Source organism: Ursus americanus, chromosome 3, assembly GCF_024610735.1.
Source record: "Ursus americanus isolate L20-20 chromosome 3, mUrsAme1.1.p, whole genome shotgun sequence".
Lineage (NCBI taxonomy): Eukaryota > Metazoa > Chordata > Mammalia > Carnivora > Ursidae > Ursus > Ursus americanus.
The window spans coordinates 88,420,565-88,439,024 of record NC_142129.1 but is presented as its reverse complement, the minus strand read 5'-3'; the positions used below and the strand labels follow the sequence as shown (position 1 = coordinate 88,439,024).

General features: G+C 44.8%; 1 gene segment (V, D, J or C); it reads left to right on the top strand.

Annotated features, from left to right (window-relative positions):
• Window positions 1-8,185, top strand: part of LOC123789425 (T-cell receptor gamma chain C region 5/10-13-like) — a 34,284-nt gene extending 26,099 nt beyond the window's left edge. The window contains 4 exon segments of the C gene segment in view: window positions 944-1,273; window positions 2,393-2,518; window positions 5,734-5,778; window positions 7,604-8,185. Coding sequence covers window positions 944-1,273; window positions 2,393-2,518; window positions 5,734-5,778; window positions 7,604-7,746 — 644 coding nt within the window.
• Window positions 8,186-18,460: the final 10,275 nt, after the last annotated feature.

Sequence of the window (18,460 nt, the reverse complement as noted above, 5' to 3'; positions counted from 1 at the left end):
TTGAGGGGTCCTACACCAAGTTCAGCAGGCTTGTAGGGCAGATTCAGATTTGGGGAGAGGTGCTAAGGGTCAAACGGTGTCTTCTTAGTCAAGGTATCTTCAAAAAATTCCAATATAAAATATACTTTTAGTGAACCTTTCCTGAAGCAAAACAAAATTCTGACCACTGCATTACTTGATTAGGTTACTATAAGAACATTTCTGAAAATAATCAATAATTTTTTTAAATAGAAGCTTTGGAAATACGGCCATTTTGTTTCTAAATTTCAGGCATTGTAAATAACTTGGAGGTGCAGCATTAAACCTTGCCCTACTCAAAATCCTGCAGTGGTTCAGACGTGAGAAGGAAATATTCTATAAAATCAGAAATCAAGGAGAGGAATTCTAGTATCAGAAATGGCCATGGGATCTGTATTTGTAACTGAAAGGTCAACTTGCTAAATTTCCACTCAAACAAGTGACTATGTATTATTTACAAATATTGCATGTTTTGATTCAGGACTTTTTACTTAATAGTTGTAACCTTGGGCAAGTTACATAACCTCTAGACCCTCTTTTCCCAAGGAAACTAAGAAAATAAGCACCTCGTAACCCTTTGTGGGTGAAAAACCATGGTAAACACCGATTCTATACAACTTTCCTTCCCTTTATTATGTGCTGGGCGTTTCCAAACCACACAATGTTTGTGTTTCCATAACTATGGTTGTTTTTTTTTAAAGGTTTTATTTATTTATTTGACACACACTGGAATAGAGCACAAGTCGGCAGAGCTGCAGGCGAGACAGAGGCAGAAGCAGGCTCCCCATTAAGCAGAGAGCCTGATGTGGGGCTCTACCCCAAGACCCTGGGATCATGACCTGAGCCGAAAAGAGACGCTTCACCAACTGAGCCACCCAGGCGCCCTCCAATTATGTTTTAATTGTTATTCCATTTTCTCCAACAGATAAAAGTCCTGATGCAGACATTTCCCCCAAGCCCACAGTTTTTCTTCCTTCAATTGCTGAAATAAAAGTCCAGAAGGCTGGAACGTATCTTTGTCTTCTTGAGGATTTTTTCCCTGACATTATCAAGATAGATTGGCAAGAAAAGGATGACAAAACAATTCTGACATCCCAGCAGGGAGACACCATGAAGACTAAGGGCGCATACATGAAATTCAGCTGGCTGACCGTGGCTGGAGCGTCACTGGATAAAGAACACAAATGTATCGTCAAACATGAGAGTGATAGAACAAAGGTTAATCAAGAGATTCTTTTTCCTTCAATAAACAAAGGTAGGTGCATATATTTTTTTAAGATTTTATTTATTTATTTGACAGAGAGAGAGGCAGCGAGAGAGGGAACACAAGCAAGGGGAGCGGGAGAGGGAGAAACAGGCTTCTTGCTGAGCAGGGAGCCCGATGCGGGGCTCGATCCCAGGACCCTGGGATCATGCCCTGAGCCGAAGGCAGACGCTTAACAACTGAGCCACCCAGGTGCCTCAAGATGGGTGCATATTACATGAATATAACCTTCCAGAACCCTTTGTTTCAAAGGGAAAACCCTACATTTTCTGTCAAGTATTAATGAAAACAAGCAAATAGAAATTTTTTTCTAATGTTGTTTAATGAAAGCATCAATGTCCTGCTATTTCCCCATGGAATTAATCTAGTATGGGCTTTGGGGGCACCTGGGTGGCTCAGTTGGTTGAACATCTGACTCCTCATTCCGCTCGGGTCATGATCTCAAGGTCTTGAGATCAAGCCCCGCGTTGAGCTCCGTGCTCAGCATTGAGCTTGAGGTTCTCTCCCTCTGTCCTTCCCCCTGTGCTCTCTGTCTCTCAATAAGTAATAAATCTTTAAAAGAAAGTAGTACGGCCTATGGGACATACAGAGAAAAAAAAAAGACCAATTCACTTAACCTTTCTCAACTCAGTTTCATCAACCCAAATATTAATGTCACGGTGATGTTTTTTATAGTCATTTCATGGATAAAATGAAGCAATACACGTGAAAAGACCTGGCAATCTCACACTTAACAAATGCTCAGAGGGTCCACTATTGATGATCTTACTTGATCAGGAAATAAGAACAATTATAAATCTTTCAAGAATGTTCTTCTAAGCATCACAGTCCTTCTCACTTCATTACCCAGTCAACATGGGAATTCCTTGGCCATCACCAAGAAACACCCCTTCAATTCCCCTGGAGGGTGACCTTGCTTAAAACAATGGATTCTTTGCCAAGAATTTTCTTTTTTCTGCTCCCTCTCTATTGTTAAAACATTTCCTTTCCTCTATTCCTTTTGAGCCCCCTCTTCTGCTAGATGGGATGCTGTGTGATTCATTCATCGATGGATTATTAACACCATTAGGTCTGTAACATTTACTGGGTTGAATTTTGGTTCTTTAACAGATTTGATGGCAGCGATGGAATCTGAAGGGGACTCCCAGGGCCATTCAGAGACAAAGCAAAACACAGACGTGGTAACTGTGAGCCCTCTGAGTTCAGGATCTTTCTCGCCTATTCCAAGCGCTGTGGGTGAGTTCTTGGTTCTAAGCTCCATTCTCTTTGTGCTCGAATCCTCATCTAATTGGCTTTGCTTTACAGGGCAGGCTGGCCTGGGCTGGCAGAGTGTTACGCCAGTGTTCAGTGGAGCTAGCGTGTTTGTCTGGAGCTCCGTTGAGCTGGTATATTTGCCCAGAATCCAGCTGAATTGGCAGAAGGGTGGGCCCACAGCCAAGTCCCTAATCTTTCAGACCAAGCTCCCCAGGTGGAAACCTCAGCAAGTTTCCAGAACTGTTGGCGGTGCCCACAGTCTTCCTGTGGCCAGAACTCGGTAACATCTCTTACCGTCTGTACACTGCTGTGCACATAAGTGTCAGTCTGCAGTGTAGATAAAGCCACTGCTAACAGAGGAACGTGGAAAAAGCCACAAAAATTGGTGGGCATGAGTCAAGCATTTAGAGGCTGTAAGAGCATTTGCTATTTCAAGAACACTCCCCTAACAGTATGAGTTGGTCAGGAAATGGGTTGGATCAGCACTAGGTCACCCATCAACCTCAAGAAAACTTCTGTGCAAGGAGCTACCCTGTAAAACACGAAATCCTCAATCCCAGACACATCCCTTCTAGGTGTTCGTTTGGCTCTGAGAAGCCCAAAGTCGTACCTAATGGGATCCGTAAATTCCAAAGAGATGAGCTCACCACTTTCTGATATACTTGTTTATTTTTCTTTTTTTAATTTTTAAATTTTATTATTTTTTCTGATAAATCTGGGTTTTTTTTTACCTAAGAACTATAGTCCCAGATTACAGATATGTAGCAAATATGCAAAATATTTCTTTTTGAAGGTTTTATTTTATTTATTTGAGAGAGAGAGAGAGATACGAGTTGGAGGGCAGAGGGAGAAGGAAAAGCAGACTTCCTGCTGAGCCGGGAACCTCATGCAGGACTGGATCCCAGCATCCCGGGATCAGGAGCTGAGCTGAGGCAGACACTTAACTGACTGAGCCACCCAGGCAAGCCCCAAATTGCAAAATTTTAAAAGCTTCTTTTTGTCTTGAGGAACTGGCTTGGTAACCGTGGGGTTGGAGACCCCAAAAGTACGAAACAATTTACCATCAATGTCTAACCTGTCAGGTCCCAAATCCTGGAACAACTGTTTACTCTCCAGAGGTTTCATGCCTCCTCCCTCTGGACTCTTTGAACATCTGCAACTGGACCTCATTCCACTGCCCTTAGTGTGGGTTCACAATACTCCCTTGTCATTGTGTATGTATCTTCTGCATGGGTTAAAGCCTTTCCTTGATGTCCTCATATGGCAAAGACACTGTTAAAAATGGGTTTCCCCCTTGGGCCGCACCTTCTGTGATCTCCAGTGACCAAGGCTCCTACTTCACTGGGTAAATCACAGGAGCCTTTAGGAAAAACTTGCAAACTTCCTGGTTTGCACCTGTCTGGGTGTACAACCTTCCGCTGATCCTTTGTGTGACCTGCTAGTCTGACCAGCTAGAGTAAGTCTCCAATGTCTGAAGCTCAAAGCCGTCATCACCAGCTTATGGAAACCTTCTTAGATCACAATTGAAAGGATCCTGTCGGTCACAGGTTACAGCCTGGTGATTAGGTATTTTACACACATCATCAGAGGAAGACAGCCCTAGACATCCCTGTAGATGAGGGGCCTTACCACGTGCTCCTACTGTAAAACTAAAGCCTGAAGTTTGTACACATCCCACAACTACAGGTGTCTCCATCTGACACTGGGTCCTGCCCGGACACTGGAGTTTCTGAATCAAATTGAGAGTAAGAAACGTAGCTGACATCCAAATCAACTGTTTTCACGTAAACAGGGGTTGAAGACATCATACTTTAACCAAATATGAAATCCTTTATCCCTCTTTTCTTTCCCTTTACTCTGGCAATGGCCTGAATATCTCGATGATTGCCAAAGGCAGTAACCTCTGGAATTTAGAGCAACCTTATTTCAGGCTATGAGAATGTCTAACCCTGGTCCTAAGTTTTCTCAAGGTAAAGAGGACATCTCATTGGTTGACTCCCCTAAAGTTACAGCCTGATTTAGTAGGGACTACCAAAAAGCCACCAGGATTCACTTAATCCACCAGGATTCACTCCTTCGGCTGGCCCTACTTCCCTGGTTAGGGATAAATGGAAATGAGGTATGATCAATATGTTCTTCATTCTTGAAATTGTTGCAGAATCCCTCCTAAAGCAATGGCTGCCCAACAAAAGTCCTTAGACTCTGGCCAAAGCAGTGCTTGAAAGTTAGATAGCCCTTGATTATGACTCAGCTGAGCAAGGCTGGATCTGTGCTGTCGGCAACACCACGTGCTATACCCAGATGAACACTATCGGGGAAGCTAAAATCCAATGACATCAGATCAGGGTGCAGGCCATTTGGCTTAAAAGAGTGACTCCTTCAGCAGGGTCTTTCTTGCTTATGTGATTTTAATTTCTTTGAGTCTTCAGGACCATGGCATCAAATGGCACTCCAAACACGGGGAGTTATCCTGTTTAGAGGCATCATAACAACCTGCTTGGTGTGTTATGTTCTCTCAGAAGCTTGACATGCAAATTCAAAGCCCGTAATCTCCAAGCATATGATCTTTCTAAGACTAGAATATTGCAAAGAATGAAGAGTATGACCAACTCAAAAACTGTAAAGCTGAAGTGGTAACCTGGGAACATCACAAGGGTTAAGCGAAAGGTCAAGAACTATGAATGTCACCCAGAAGAACAACAAATACTGTGAGAACTTCAGAGCAGTTGCTGAGAGTGGTGGTAATGCCTCAATTTTGATCCCAGCGCTCAGTTAAGCTGAGAATCTGATCAAAAGGCAGGGCTGTTAAAAAGGAAAACCACAGGCTCAAAATGTACTCACTTAGCTTAAGGCCACAGTCAGTAAACCAAGGCTTCATAGCTCCCCAGCTGCAGTTTCAACACCCGGAACTGGAACCTGTAACCAGTGGACATGGGAACTTCCTGATCAACGCTAGGAACTTACTGACTGAACCTACTGAATTACACAGAATCAGACCAACCATTTCTGGGATTGTGGGGCACATATTAGTGATGGTTCTCCTCTCTGTCGACTAACTGTTATCTATCTATCTATCTATCTATCTATCTATCTATCTATCTATCTATCTATCATCTATCTATCCATCTATCCACAACACAGAAAATGTCAAAGAAGGATATGAACAATTGAATAATACATGTTCTCATTTCTTTTAGAGCCCGCTACTAACTCCACCAAAGATTCTCTGACTGATGAAAATGGTAAGTTTTTGTCAATGTTTGCCTTATTAGTTATGCTACCGCATTTTTTCCACCTGACCAACATAACCTTTGAACTTCCCTGGCTTCAGGGAGAAGCCTCAGAATGGCTGGAGCTTGCAAAATAGACTGAGTGATATTTAAAGTCAATCCATCATTTCTCAGGAGTCATCTTCTCACAGTAAATGCTGGTTTGGGTGGGAGAGGACTATAAATTAGGGCTGCAGTGATGTGCTCTGAATTCTTTCAGCAATGGATTCCGTTCACTTCTGCAGCCTTTGTTACTACTGACTGAGGACATGCTATCCTGTTGCCTCTGTATTTTTTGTCTTTGTTCTTGCTGGTAGTTAGTAACATGAACCGACACTGGGAGCTTCTTGTACAGAAGGCGTTGTGCTGCGCTGAGAGGGCCTTTTGTTTAAGTCTCTTAATACTCAACTGTGAAGGATTTTATTCCCATTTTACAATGAGGGCAATGCGCTGAAATTATTTAAGTCTGCACACCACACGGTGAGATCTATGGCTTCATCCCAGACCATCTGAATCAAGCGTTCATATATTTCCTTCGTTTTTATCCTTCCTGAAATTCCAAAGCCAAAGCCCTGAGACAGGTTCACGCATGAGGAGGGGATGTGGTTTTGGGTTTCAAGTGTCACAGACTGGACTTAAACTCCACTCTTTTAATGATCAGTTGCATGAGTATGGATAAACTATTTACATTTTTTGAACCCACCAAATCAACACAGATATCACCTAATTCAGTTATAGAAGATATAATGTGGCATATGTGGAACGTCTAGCATAGATACTCATTTAGCTGCTACATCATAAGTACTAGCTCCTGGCCCTTTCTCCCCACATATGAACAAAGGCAGTGATGAAGAGCATTGGTTCTAGCCCTGCCGATCCACCCTCCACGTTCATTATCAAGGGACTTCTAATCATCATCATCATCATCATCCAACTTTATAGTTTTGCTTAATCATGTTGATGTCTGGGTATTTATTGCATGTGGAGGTGCACAATTAAAGAGCAGTTAAGAAAGTGTTCTTAGGGGCGCCTGGGTGGCACAGCGGTTAAGCGTCTGACTTCGGCTCAGGGCGTGATCCTGGCGTTGTGGGATCGAGCCCCACATCAGGCTCCTCTGCTATGAGCCTGCTTCTTCCTCTCCCACTCCCCCTGCTGTGTTCCCTCTCTCGCTGGCTGTCTCTATCACCGTCAAATAAATAAATAAAATCTTAAAAAAAAAAAAAAAGAAAGTGTTCTTAAATGCCGTGTTGCTGGGATCGAAACCTGGATTCTAGTACTTACTAATTGCGTGAAATCAGGCAAACGGCTTCTCTCTCTGTCCTCAGTTGATTTGTAAAATGGGAATGAAAATAATAATCTCTTAGGTTATTGAAAATTAAATAAGATTTAAGCTTTGCACACAAAGTTCTCAAAATAAGTGACATTTAGTTTGTACTTAATGGATATTGCCTCTTATTCGTACTTACAGGCATGGTGAGGATGAAGAAATGCTAAAAGCTATTTATCACCAATGCCTTTTTTCCTATTGGACTCATTAATTATAAACACAACCTTATTTTTTAATACTTCGGAAATTCTAGGTGAATTTCACAGGTGTTTGACTGGCTTGACCTGCAAACTGGGTTCTGAGTTGTCTCAGTGGTGGTGATGGTGGTGTTGGTGTTTACTATCCAGCTGTGCTGGTGTGAGAGTGTCACTTCAACCTAAGTCAGCAGAAATGTATGCTGTCACCTCTCTCCCATTAGTAAGTCCGACCCTTTCAAAACAACACATGAAACTAATAAAATGCTTCTTTTAGCCATCCTGCAGCTGCAGCTCACGAACACGTCTGCCTACTACACCTACGTCCTCCTTCTCCTCAAGAGCCTGGTCTACTCCGCCATCATGGCCGTCTGTCTGCTCGGGAGACCAGCGCTCTATGGCAATGGGAAGAGTTCCTAACACATGGTGGCACCAAGGATCCCTTATGTCCATTGGCTACTGTCCCTAAAAGTGTTGCTGAGGATCTAGTGGGACTTCTTTCTGAGATTGGGTCATTTCAGTTCACATGTGTCTTTTTCTCTTGTGTCATTATTGCAGAACGGGTTTACAAATCATTGGGCAAACAGAAACTTTCACTCTGCAGCAAGAATAAATGCTGCCATGACTCAGGGGCGGGGCCGGGGAACCATCCACAGGGGCTTCCAGCACCGCTCTCTTCTTAGTGTCCACCAGCCCCTCAGCCACCAATTCCCCATGCCTCTGCGCACAGCCAGCATGCACCTTACAGCTGCATCCCCTGGACTCTTTCACCAGATAACTGCCTGGAAGCCGCCGTCCTTGCCACCTGCAGTTTGTAGTGGTTTTCAAAATAGGCACAGTAAAAGGAATGAAAAGTCTACTTTGGCCTCTGTGTTCTTTTTTTGCTGCAATCTAACTGAGAGCCCAAGGTAAGGGACAGCATGACACCTGAGCCTTCCCATCCAGCAGTGATTGTAATAATGGTCAATTCCACATTTCTACTTCTTTCCCTGAGACAGTCGTTATGACGCCTTCTTTGGGGCACTGGCCCCAGGGGAGCCACAGCCAGTGAAGATGCCCAGGCTATTTCTCCTTCAAAGGTCAGCAGATTCAGACTCATTTGGTGTGAGACGCTCTGGTGGTGACAGTATAACCTGTCGCATGACTGGCAGGTGTGCTCAGATCTATCCCAATGTGTCATGGGCACCATGTTCCCGATCTCACAAGAACCTCATGAGAGTTGCACTGACACCAGAAAGGTAGGGTGGTGGAGGAGATAAGTGCTTGACTCTGAACTCCTAGTGCCTGGGCTTAAATTTTGGTTCCATAGTTCTCTGTGACATAATTTTCTCACTTGTCAGTTGGAGTTATAGTGACCTGTTTCCTGGAGTCGTGTGGGTGAGATGAGTTAATTTTATTGCGTACACGCGAGTCCTCAACAAAATTAGCATCTACCCTTGGCAGCTCTAAGTTAGAAATAATAGAAGCACACACACACGTGCACACGCTAACAGGTAGGACACTCATTAATATGTGTGTGTGTGTTTCTACATACATGGATGTAAAAATATACAGCGTCTGGTAAGTCGGTGAAAAAAGTAGTGATTGTTTATCTTTCTATTTCTGCTAATGAATGGATTTAACATTATAACTTTGATATGTTAGAATTCAAACAATGTCTCATTTAACATTGGGAAGGATTTTTTGTTTATTTACAATCAGGTTCAGGTCCTGAGAAACAGGTGCTTTTGGACACCAAGTAGAGGTTCCCACGTGGAAACAACATAAGACGTAGCAGATAAAGTATAAGGGAATTTAATTTTGAATTACTCCTGGATTCTCAAAAATTTGTTCACACCTCTAAGGACAAAGGCCCGGCCTCTACTTACATATCGGAAGTGTTTCTGCGTGTGGAAAGCACGGAGGCCAAAAAGAGAAACTCAAATAATGGAAATCTGTGTGGACTGATGTCACTGCCGGGGCTTCTGGGCAGTATGTCCTGTGGCTTCCAACTCCTTAGCACCTTCCTTCCCAACCCAACCTGGGCTGCGCTGGACTGGGGGGTGCAGACAGGGGGAGGGTGGCGGTGCAGGAGACAGTGTGGGGGGCAGGAGGGTGCTGGTGTGGTCATGGTGTTTATTTCTCAGGCTTTTTTTTTTTTTTTTGGTCTATGTACTCCTTCAAATGTGGTTGATTCGTAGAAAATGCTTGAAATCAAACTGGCCCCTGCAGGTTGGGGCTGTGCAAGATATGTTTTGGGTGTTGAAAGAGAAAATAAGGACAGTTAAACCACAGCCAACTAGCTCATCTCCAAAAGGCCACAGCTAACGGGAAGAACAGTTCCATCTGCACACGCACGCTGCTGCTGGCAAACATCCTGTCAGGCTGTGGGTGAGGGTCCCTCTGTTTTATCCCAAGTTCATTCCAGTAGCTGCTACGTGAGTTGGGAATCGTATGACCAGGACTGTGGAGTCGCCGCACCGTCAGGCCACTCCGATGACAGTGTTCTGAAGGAAACAGCACTCAGACTTGTAGCACTAGGTGATCCCCGACATTCCACCCGGATCTGCGCTTTTCCACGGCAGGTGATTTACTGAGGCTCGGACTTTCTGTCTCATTGTGTCAGTGTAGACAGGTGACATGAGACCCGCGCCCGTGAAGCTACTAGCACAGGTAGACCGTAGACGGCACACAGCAGGTGCTTCTTTCCTCACACGAACACAGACATACTGAAGCCCAGAGTTCAACTGTGTTTGAATGTCATAGACTATGTCATCTCAGTCGCTCTAAAGGGACAAATGACTGCAGAGTCCAGCTGTGCAAGGCTCAATAGAAGGCATGCACATCAGAGAAGTGTGCTGGGGGTGGAGCAGGGGAGGGCTGATCAGCAATGTGAGCACGAAGAGCAAGTGTCCCTGCCCCCACCCCATCCAAGCACAGAACAGAGAGGGGGCCCAGTCCCGGGACCCATGCTGTCCAGTCCTTGGGGAAACAAAACTCTATTGAGGAGATCACTACTTTAGGCTTTAATAGTCTGACTTCACAGGACATTCTCACCCTAGGCTTCACACCTGTTGGTCTGTGCTTGAGAATCAACTTCTGGCTGAGCCTTGGCTTCCGTGAGCATGCGCCCCATGCCACAGGCTCATCCCAGCATGTGTGCGAGAGAGCTCTTTCTCAGGGCCAATTATAAATTCACCTCTTGCTTAGACATCATCAACGGACCTGGTGTGTATGCAATTCCACCCCGACACAGGATATTCTAACTGTGACCACACCACTGAGTTCTGTAGATTTGGGTCCAAAAGACTGAATCTGCAGACCCTCTTTGCCCCTTTCTCCACCTTAAGAAACTCTTTCCGGTGAAGCCTCAGCCTCCCACAGCCCTTCTGGTGTCCCTTGTGTCATTTGGTCCGTTCTCAGAACAGCGCAGACGGAGCTGATCTGACCTGCACAAGTGCACACATTTGTGTTGTTACATTCAGTAATTTTTTTCTTCAGGAAATAGCTCTGTCAAAATAATACTTGTTTTCCATCATGCACATTTCCCTCTAAAATCAGAAAAAGCCTAAAGGTCTGAGAGTAGAAGAAAAGTTAAATAATTATTATATATCCATGAAATATTTTGCATCCACTAAAAATTACATTTATGGAGTATACGACACCTCAGTAAACTCATGCTATCAAGCAAAAGCAAACATGTAATGAAAACCTGTATATCCCATAGGACCGTATTTAAAAAAATAAAAACCTGAATATATATTTGCAAATCAGAAAGACAAGAAGAAAATAACCTGGTTATTTCAGTCATTTCTGGATCTTTCAAAATTTCTACAGCAAAATGACTTTGTTACTTTTACCTTAGAATTTAAAACAGGGTATGAATAATATTGGCTGTATGACCACAATTATGTGAACATACAAACACAAACTGAGCAAGAGACCAAGGAAACTGTCCACAGTGATGTGGCCGCAGAGATTGAAGGACAGTTTCTGTGATTATAGTTCTATGCACATTTTTACAAAAAACCTGTGTTATTCTCACAATCAGGGAAGAAACATAAAAAAGAGGAGCCACAGGTAGACCAAGGTAGCAGGTGAGGGACAGAATCTACTCGCACACAGAGGAAGCTGCCTGCCTCGCAGGTCCTTTAATCTTGTCAGATGATACACCTCAAATAGGACATTTTTTCCTCCTGAGCATGTCCGTCTGCATTATAGCCAAGAAAGAATCTGGTACAGGAGAATGAATAGCAGAGAATCTTAAGAAAAGGTGCGTCCCACACCTTAGTCTCGTATATTTCACACAGTTCAGGTGAAGTCTGGTGACATAAATAGGTAAAGGTATTGCTGTTGGAAGACTTCACTTCCCAGCCTATGAAACTGTGTAGAGACACTGGCCAGATTAAATGCCTTCTCACTTGGAATTGAATCTGAGGAAGAAGGTCATACCATGTCTACCTGTTTCTGAGCTTGTGGTCCACCTGTCCAGCTAATGGCATTTGAGCTTGCAAGGAGCTGACATGTCTTGGAATTATTTGGGAGTCCTAAATAAAGCCAAACATTTGATTAAAACATAATAATATGTATAGTTTGCTTAATTTAAAACTGTATGTCAGCAAGGCCCTCTCTCTATGGCCAACAAATCGTCCCATGGATGCCAAAAATAAAACTGGACTAGATCAACAAAACTAACCATTTCAGTAATGGGAAATGTCCAAATTCGCACAATAGTCTGATAATTTTTTATGTTTGAAAACCGGCAGAATCCAGGGAACAGCAGCAGTGCCCTTGCCTACAGTTGCTCCCATTCTTCCTCCAGCTCCCACACCAACCAATTAGCATAGAGTTTCCTCCAAAATAGGACAGGCCGTGAGGACTGGCATCAAAGTTACGCAGTGTAAGGAGCTGCATTAATTTGGGGTGGGGAGTGATGTGGAGGTGAGCTGACAAGCTGTGTGATGTGCAAGCAGGAAGGCCAGGGGCTCTGCTGGTCTGCGGTTGTGGTCATGACTGCAGCAAGCGTGTGCTTGGCTGAAGCTATGTGCACGCTTAGCAGAGACTCAATAGAGTCCAAGCCAGCCAAACACTGCTGGTTGACCTTGAAGTGACTGGTGTATGCAGAGGAACCATGAAAAGACTCAGAAAGTATAAGCTGGGAGACATACCCTTTAGCGCGCACAGTCTATGTGCTAATTGCCTGAAACATGAACGTGCTCCCCAATACCGACAACAAAACCATTTGGCAGAGACGAAGTCTTCTTTTTTTTTTTTTTTAAAGATTTTACTTATTTATTCGACAGAGACAGCCAGCGAGAGAGGGAACACAAGCAGGGGGAGTGGGAGAGGAAGAAACAGGCTCATAGCAGAAGAGCCTGATGTGGGGCTCGATCCCATAACGCCAGGATCACGCCCTGAGCCTAAGGCAGACGCTGAACCGCTATGCCACCCAGGCGCCCCGACAGAGGCGAAGTCTTAACCAAGTTGCTGGGACAGAGCCCTGAGTAATCGTAGTGACCATGAAGCTATTAGACACAGAGTGATTTCCAGGAAGCTAGGCTGAAAAAGAAAAGAACGGAAAAAGAAAACAGGACAGTCATGAGCAGCACATACTGCAGGGGACAGAATATCACAAATTAAGTCCAAGCAACTTTCTCAGCAATGAAAGCAAATTTTTGGGGGAAAAGTCACAATCTAGAGTTGCTACAAAATATATTTTCTACAAAATATTTTTCTATTAAAAATAATAAGGCAGGCAGAGAATCACAAAAGTGTGACTATTGTTAGGGGGGAAAAAACCCCCTACGACTCAATATAAACTATCCTTGAGGTGAGCAATACTCTTTTCAGCAGACAAATACTTTGAAGTGCCTATAACAAATTTGTTCAAAAAACACATATTTAAAATACTAAAGAAAATATGACAACAAAAGTCAACAAATACACATTGTATTGAAGTATACCAAAGTTACAAAACAGAACATATATTTAAAGGTAATAAAATCTAGATTAGAAAAGTTTTAACCGGAAGTGAACTATTCACTAGAGCGCTTCAAGAGGACAGTCCCGTTGGCAGAAGAAACAATCTCAATATAGGGAAACTTCTTCAACCTGATAAAGGGCATCTGTGAAAAGCCACAGCCGACATCATACTGAATGTTGAAAGACTGAATGCTTTTCCCCAACGACCAGGAACAAGACAGTGATGTCTGCTCCCGACGCTTCTAATTAACATGGTAATACAGGTCCTAGACAGTGGAACTAGAAAAAATATAAAGACCTCTAGCAGATTGAAAAGGAAAAGTAAAAATATCCTCATCCACAGATGACATGATCCTGTCTGTAGATGATTCCGTGGAATCCACCTGCCCACAAAACCAAAAGCAGAACTCACAGACAAGGTCAGCATCGTCACAAGATACACATTCAATGTACAAAATATCAGTTGGGTTTCTATACACTTATATGAACAACTTGAAAATGAAATTTAGGAAACAATTACATTTACGATAGAACCAGAAGAATAAAACATATAGGAATAAGTTTAACACTAGAAGAGCAAATCTTGTATGTTGAAAATTATAAAACATTGCAGAGAAAAATTAAAGACTGTCTCAATAAATGCAGAGAGCGCCCACGTTCATGGATTAGTAGACACAATATTGCCATGATGACAATTCTTACCAAATTCATTGAACATTCAACGCAGCGGGCTTTCTGGACACAACAAGCTTGCACTAAAATTAACATGAAAACCCAAAAGACCTGGAATAGATGTAATAATTTTGAAAGAAAACAAAGTTGGAGGACTGGTAATGGTCACCCTGCAGAAGCAGTGGGGGAGGGGCATACCCACAATTTTATTCGGATGATGAGACTGATGATGCTGCACCACAGAGGGTGTGGAAAGCTTTATCACTGACACAGGAGGTCCTGGGGGCTGCAGGCGGGCCCTCCAAGCAGAGGCTTACAGCACGTATGGCAGCCATGGGGGGTCGCTGATTCTCAGAGCCGCCGTCTCAGCTCAGCCTGACTGGTTTCCATCTCTCTGTCCCTGAGGAACTGGGCCGTTCAGATGCACACAGTGCTGAGTGTCCTAGGACTGCGATCCCAGGGACACAGAGGTTCTGGCTGTTTCTGCGGTTGGAATGTCCTTTCCCCCCGGGGCTCACACTGGCTTCTAGGGAAGCCTGGCCTGACAGCTCGAGAGAGGAGCCACGTTCTCTCCCCATCCTGTCCTCCACCTGCTCTGGATGTCTGCTGGGCCCACTGAAGGATGGAGCCCGAGACCCGCGTCACCTCCCCTGAGTGAGGCTCCGTTCCAATCAGGACTTCCAGGGTCTTCCTTCTAGCTCGGTCCCTAGCTGCTCTCAGGAGCCTAACTTGGGGACACACTTACTGGTTCCTCTTCTGCCTCTTGAGGTGACACTTTGGTGTCCAGGAACCATGTCTCAGTCCAGACAAGGAGGAATGAGATGATGGGGAGCTCGCAGCCGAAAGCCCCTGAGAGAAAAGCTGGAAGGACAGACGTGACCAGGAGAGGGAAGTGCAGTTACCAGGAGCTCACACTGGAAAACGAGCCTTCGCCATTATACATGGTGATGGTACAGGACACGGGGAAGGCTGGACCTGTGACAGGATCACTTTGGGAGTAAAAGGCACTGGTCACTGCTGTCATCAGCTGACAGACACATAATCCAGCACCATTTGAATTACATATTTTATGTTGGGAGGGCACCTGCTCCCAAAAGACACCCGTCTGAGCCAGAAGCTCCTACTGCCTGGAAAAGCTCTGCCAGGCCAGCTCCTGCCCACGTCACTCTGTCTCCAGCCCTTGAACGTGCACGGGGCCAGCGTGGGCTTCTCCGTGGTGCCCGGTCCCCCCTGGATGCTGCTGCTCTCCCTCCTCCCAGGGTCTAGCAGGCTAGTGTGTTAGGAAACTAAGTTTTGTCCCCACAAGGTGCAACAGGCTAAGGCACTGTCCCCACACAGGGACCCCTGAAATGCAGAGGCGGGGCTCCCCCTAGTGGCTGGGGAGCCCAGAGATCATCCCACAGGACCTGGGCCTTGTCCCTCATCCCCCAACTAGGATTCCCAGCAACATGACACCTGCCCAGAGTGATGCCAACAGTAGCCTGACTGACAGCATGGGGGTCAGGGGACATCGGGTGTGAAGCTCTGTAAGTATTAACACAGCTGCAGAGTCAGCATTTGTTAGCAGATCACAGCGGGCGCGGACACACACACACACACACAGAGACACACACCCATAGTCAGAGTGAGCTTCCTGGAAGAGGAGGCATTTTATGCTTGATACTCATTAAGATAACAGGTGACACTAGTGCAATGTAGTCCTAACATCCATGTATCACTAAAAATCTGACAACCTCCATAATCAGCAATTTCTTCTCTACCAGCCACATTTTTTGTCAACATTTTTCGGATGTTTTACATTTACAGGCATATAACATTAATAGATCATATGGAATAGAAAAGTCCAATCACAGGCCCAATATCTATGCGAGAATATTCTTAATATCTTTCATTGGATTACTTTTTCCGTCCGTAACTCTGTACTCAGTGTAAGCTCATCAGGAAGGAACATCACTAGCGTTCTCCACCCGTTCCCTTCTCCGCCAGCACCCCCTCGGGTTTTTACTGAATTCCGTGTAAAATCCATACAACTCCCTTCTTGGTTTCCCCAGTAACTGATAAAGTCTCTACCGAGCTGCTCCGTGTCCTGAGTCGGCTGCAGGGATCGTCTGTACACGTGCAAGGAGCAAATAAAGGACAGACTGAGGGATGATGGGTTCACAGAAGTCCACACACGCTGATGCAGGATCGGCCCGGACTCCAATCTCAACCTGAATATCACGAGGAATGGAGAATGCTTCCATGGAGCGGGAGAGGGGCACGTTTCCTAAACAGGACTCCATAGTATGCAAAGTATATTGTCCACAAGAGATTGACTACAAAATTGAGAATCTCTAGTTCATGAAAGTGCTTTAGACAAAGTTCAGATAATAGATTAGCTGAGGATGTTTGTAACAGCTAAAACTCAGAAAGGATATGTATCTAAGAGACTAAATTCATTCAAGTCACTAATTAGAAATAATTAGTATAATCTCAATTTTACTAATTTAACGTTAATGTCATCATTTACTAATGTTAACGTTGTCATCATTTCTTTATTTGTATTCATATATAATATTAATCAATACTGTTAACAGTAAATTATAATAGTAAATAATAATAACTAACAGACTTTATCAGCAGGGCCCGCTCCTTACTGTTCTGCACGTGGTAGTTAGTTCATGTTCATGAGCCTGTGCGGCAGCTGCGGGTTTTCCTGTCTGCAGACGAGGAGCTGAGAAACAGCGGCGGGAGCGCTGACTCCGGGGCTCCCAGGCAGGACACGGGGAGCCCGGCCACAGCGCGGGGGGCCTGGCTCTGCGGTGCGCTCGAGCCTCTGCGAGCCGGCCTCCCATCGCTGCACCTGCAGCCCACGGAGAAGCTCCTCTCTGAGGGAGACCCTCCGTGGACACCAGGGATACATAGAGACCCTCGGCTTCCTGCTCATCACCCAGGACCCCATACCCTCCTCGAACAACGTGATCCCGCGTGGGAGCCGTCAGGCTGGTAAACACGTCGCTGTCGGAAAACACAGCACGGACTGTGTTTGTGGAGAACGCGTGTGTGTGTTTCCTGGGACCCGCAACCCTGGGATGAGATTCCCGGGAGATGCTTGCTGCCCGCGTGCAGAGCCCTGAGCTGTGGGCGACAGTCTTGCCGGTGACAGCCAGCCTGGGAGCCGGACGAGCGTCTGTCACTGTCGGTGAATGAATTCATGCGGTGGCTGCAGCCAGTGGCTCCAGGACCAGCACCGAGGAGCAGTGGACAGAGGGGGACAGACTGATGGACAGACACGGATTGATGGGAATAGTGTGTCATTTATATAAATGTAAATACGCACTATTCACAAGCAAATCTCTGTAGTTTTCACAGGTACATAGGACACCAAGCTATCATTCAATTCTCTCATTTGAAGCTGGGGCAATGGGGGCCTTGCAAGGACGAGCCACTGACCTAAAACTACCAAGCACACTGAGTACACAATTGGAAAAACAAGTTTCCTGCCTAGTATTTCTGGGTCCTTCTACTCACTAAGCTGATCTTTGCTGTAATAGGCTCACTGGGGAGCAATAGAGGACAATCAGGTGCATGAGATACCTGCAATGGCCAGCAGGGGGAGCAAGAAGGCAGTGTAAGGAAGAAGCAAAATAGAGTTTTAAGCAGGAAGCTCATTATTGAAATCAAGATCACAATCTGCATTCAAAGCAGCAGCTCAATGAGGACAAAATTGATTCCTGAGTCACATTCCAGCAGGTTATATAGGCCACAGTGATCAAGAGCCTGACTGATTTGATGTTCTTGGTGTGCTCTGTCTTAGCTGGGCAATCTCAAGTAAGTGACCCAACCTCCCAAGGCCTCTGTGTCATCTGCAGAATGGGATGGATATCACCTTCTTCGTGTTTGCAGGGAAGGAATCAGTATGTACCATGTTTGGCATTCAATTAAGTGTATTTATTATTATTTAATGGATGGTTTCTGTTATAACCTTTAAAATTTTAGTCTCTCACAAAAGGCAAGCAACTATTAATTCAAAAGAGCTAGAAGAATCTCTATTACATTCTGAGATCCAGCACTGTTACCTGAATGACGCTCTTCAAAACAGCTTATGCTCTTTGCTCCCTGGCATGTGAGAGATTCTTGAGTTCTGCAACCTCGCTGAATGTTTCCTCACGGCCCCTTACTCTTCAGAGCTTAAAAGAAATTCTTTCTCTGTCTACACACACACACACACACACACACACACACATTTGATTTCCCATGAATGTAATATTCCTTGTAATTCTACACTATGAGGACCCCAGGAGTCATCTATGCAACCAGTCCAGTTTTAAGATGAAACACCAATGCCCAGCATTTCCTGAGCTTGTTCTGTGCATCCGGGACAGGACACATGCTTTGCTCACACTCCCTGCTTACTCCGCATGCAACCTAATGAGCTCACTCTGACATGTGAGGACAAGGAGGAGAACAAGCTTGTCGAATACGACACAGCTATCATGCACTTTAGGGCATTTCCATCTTC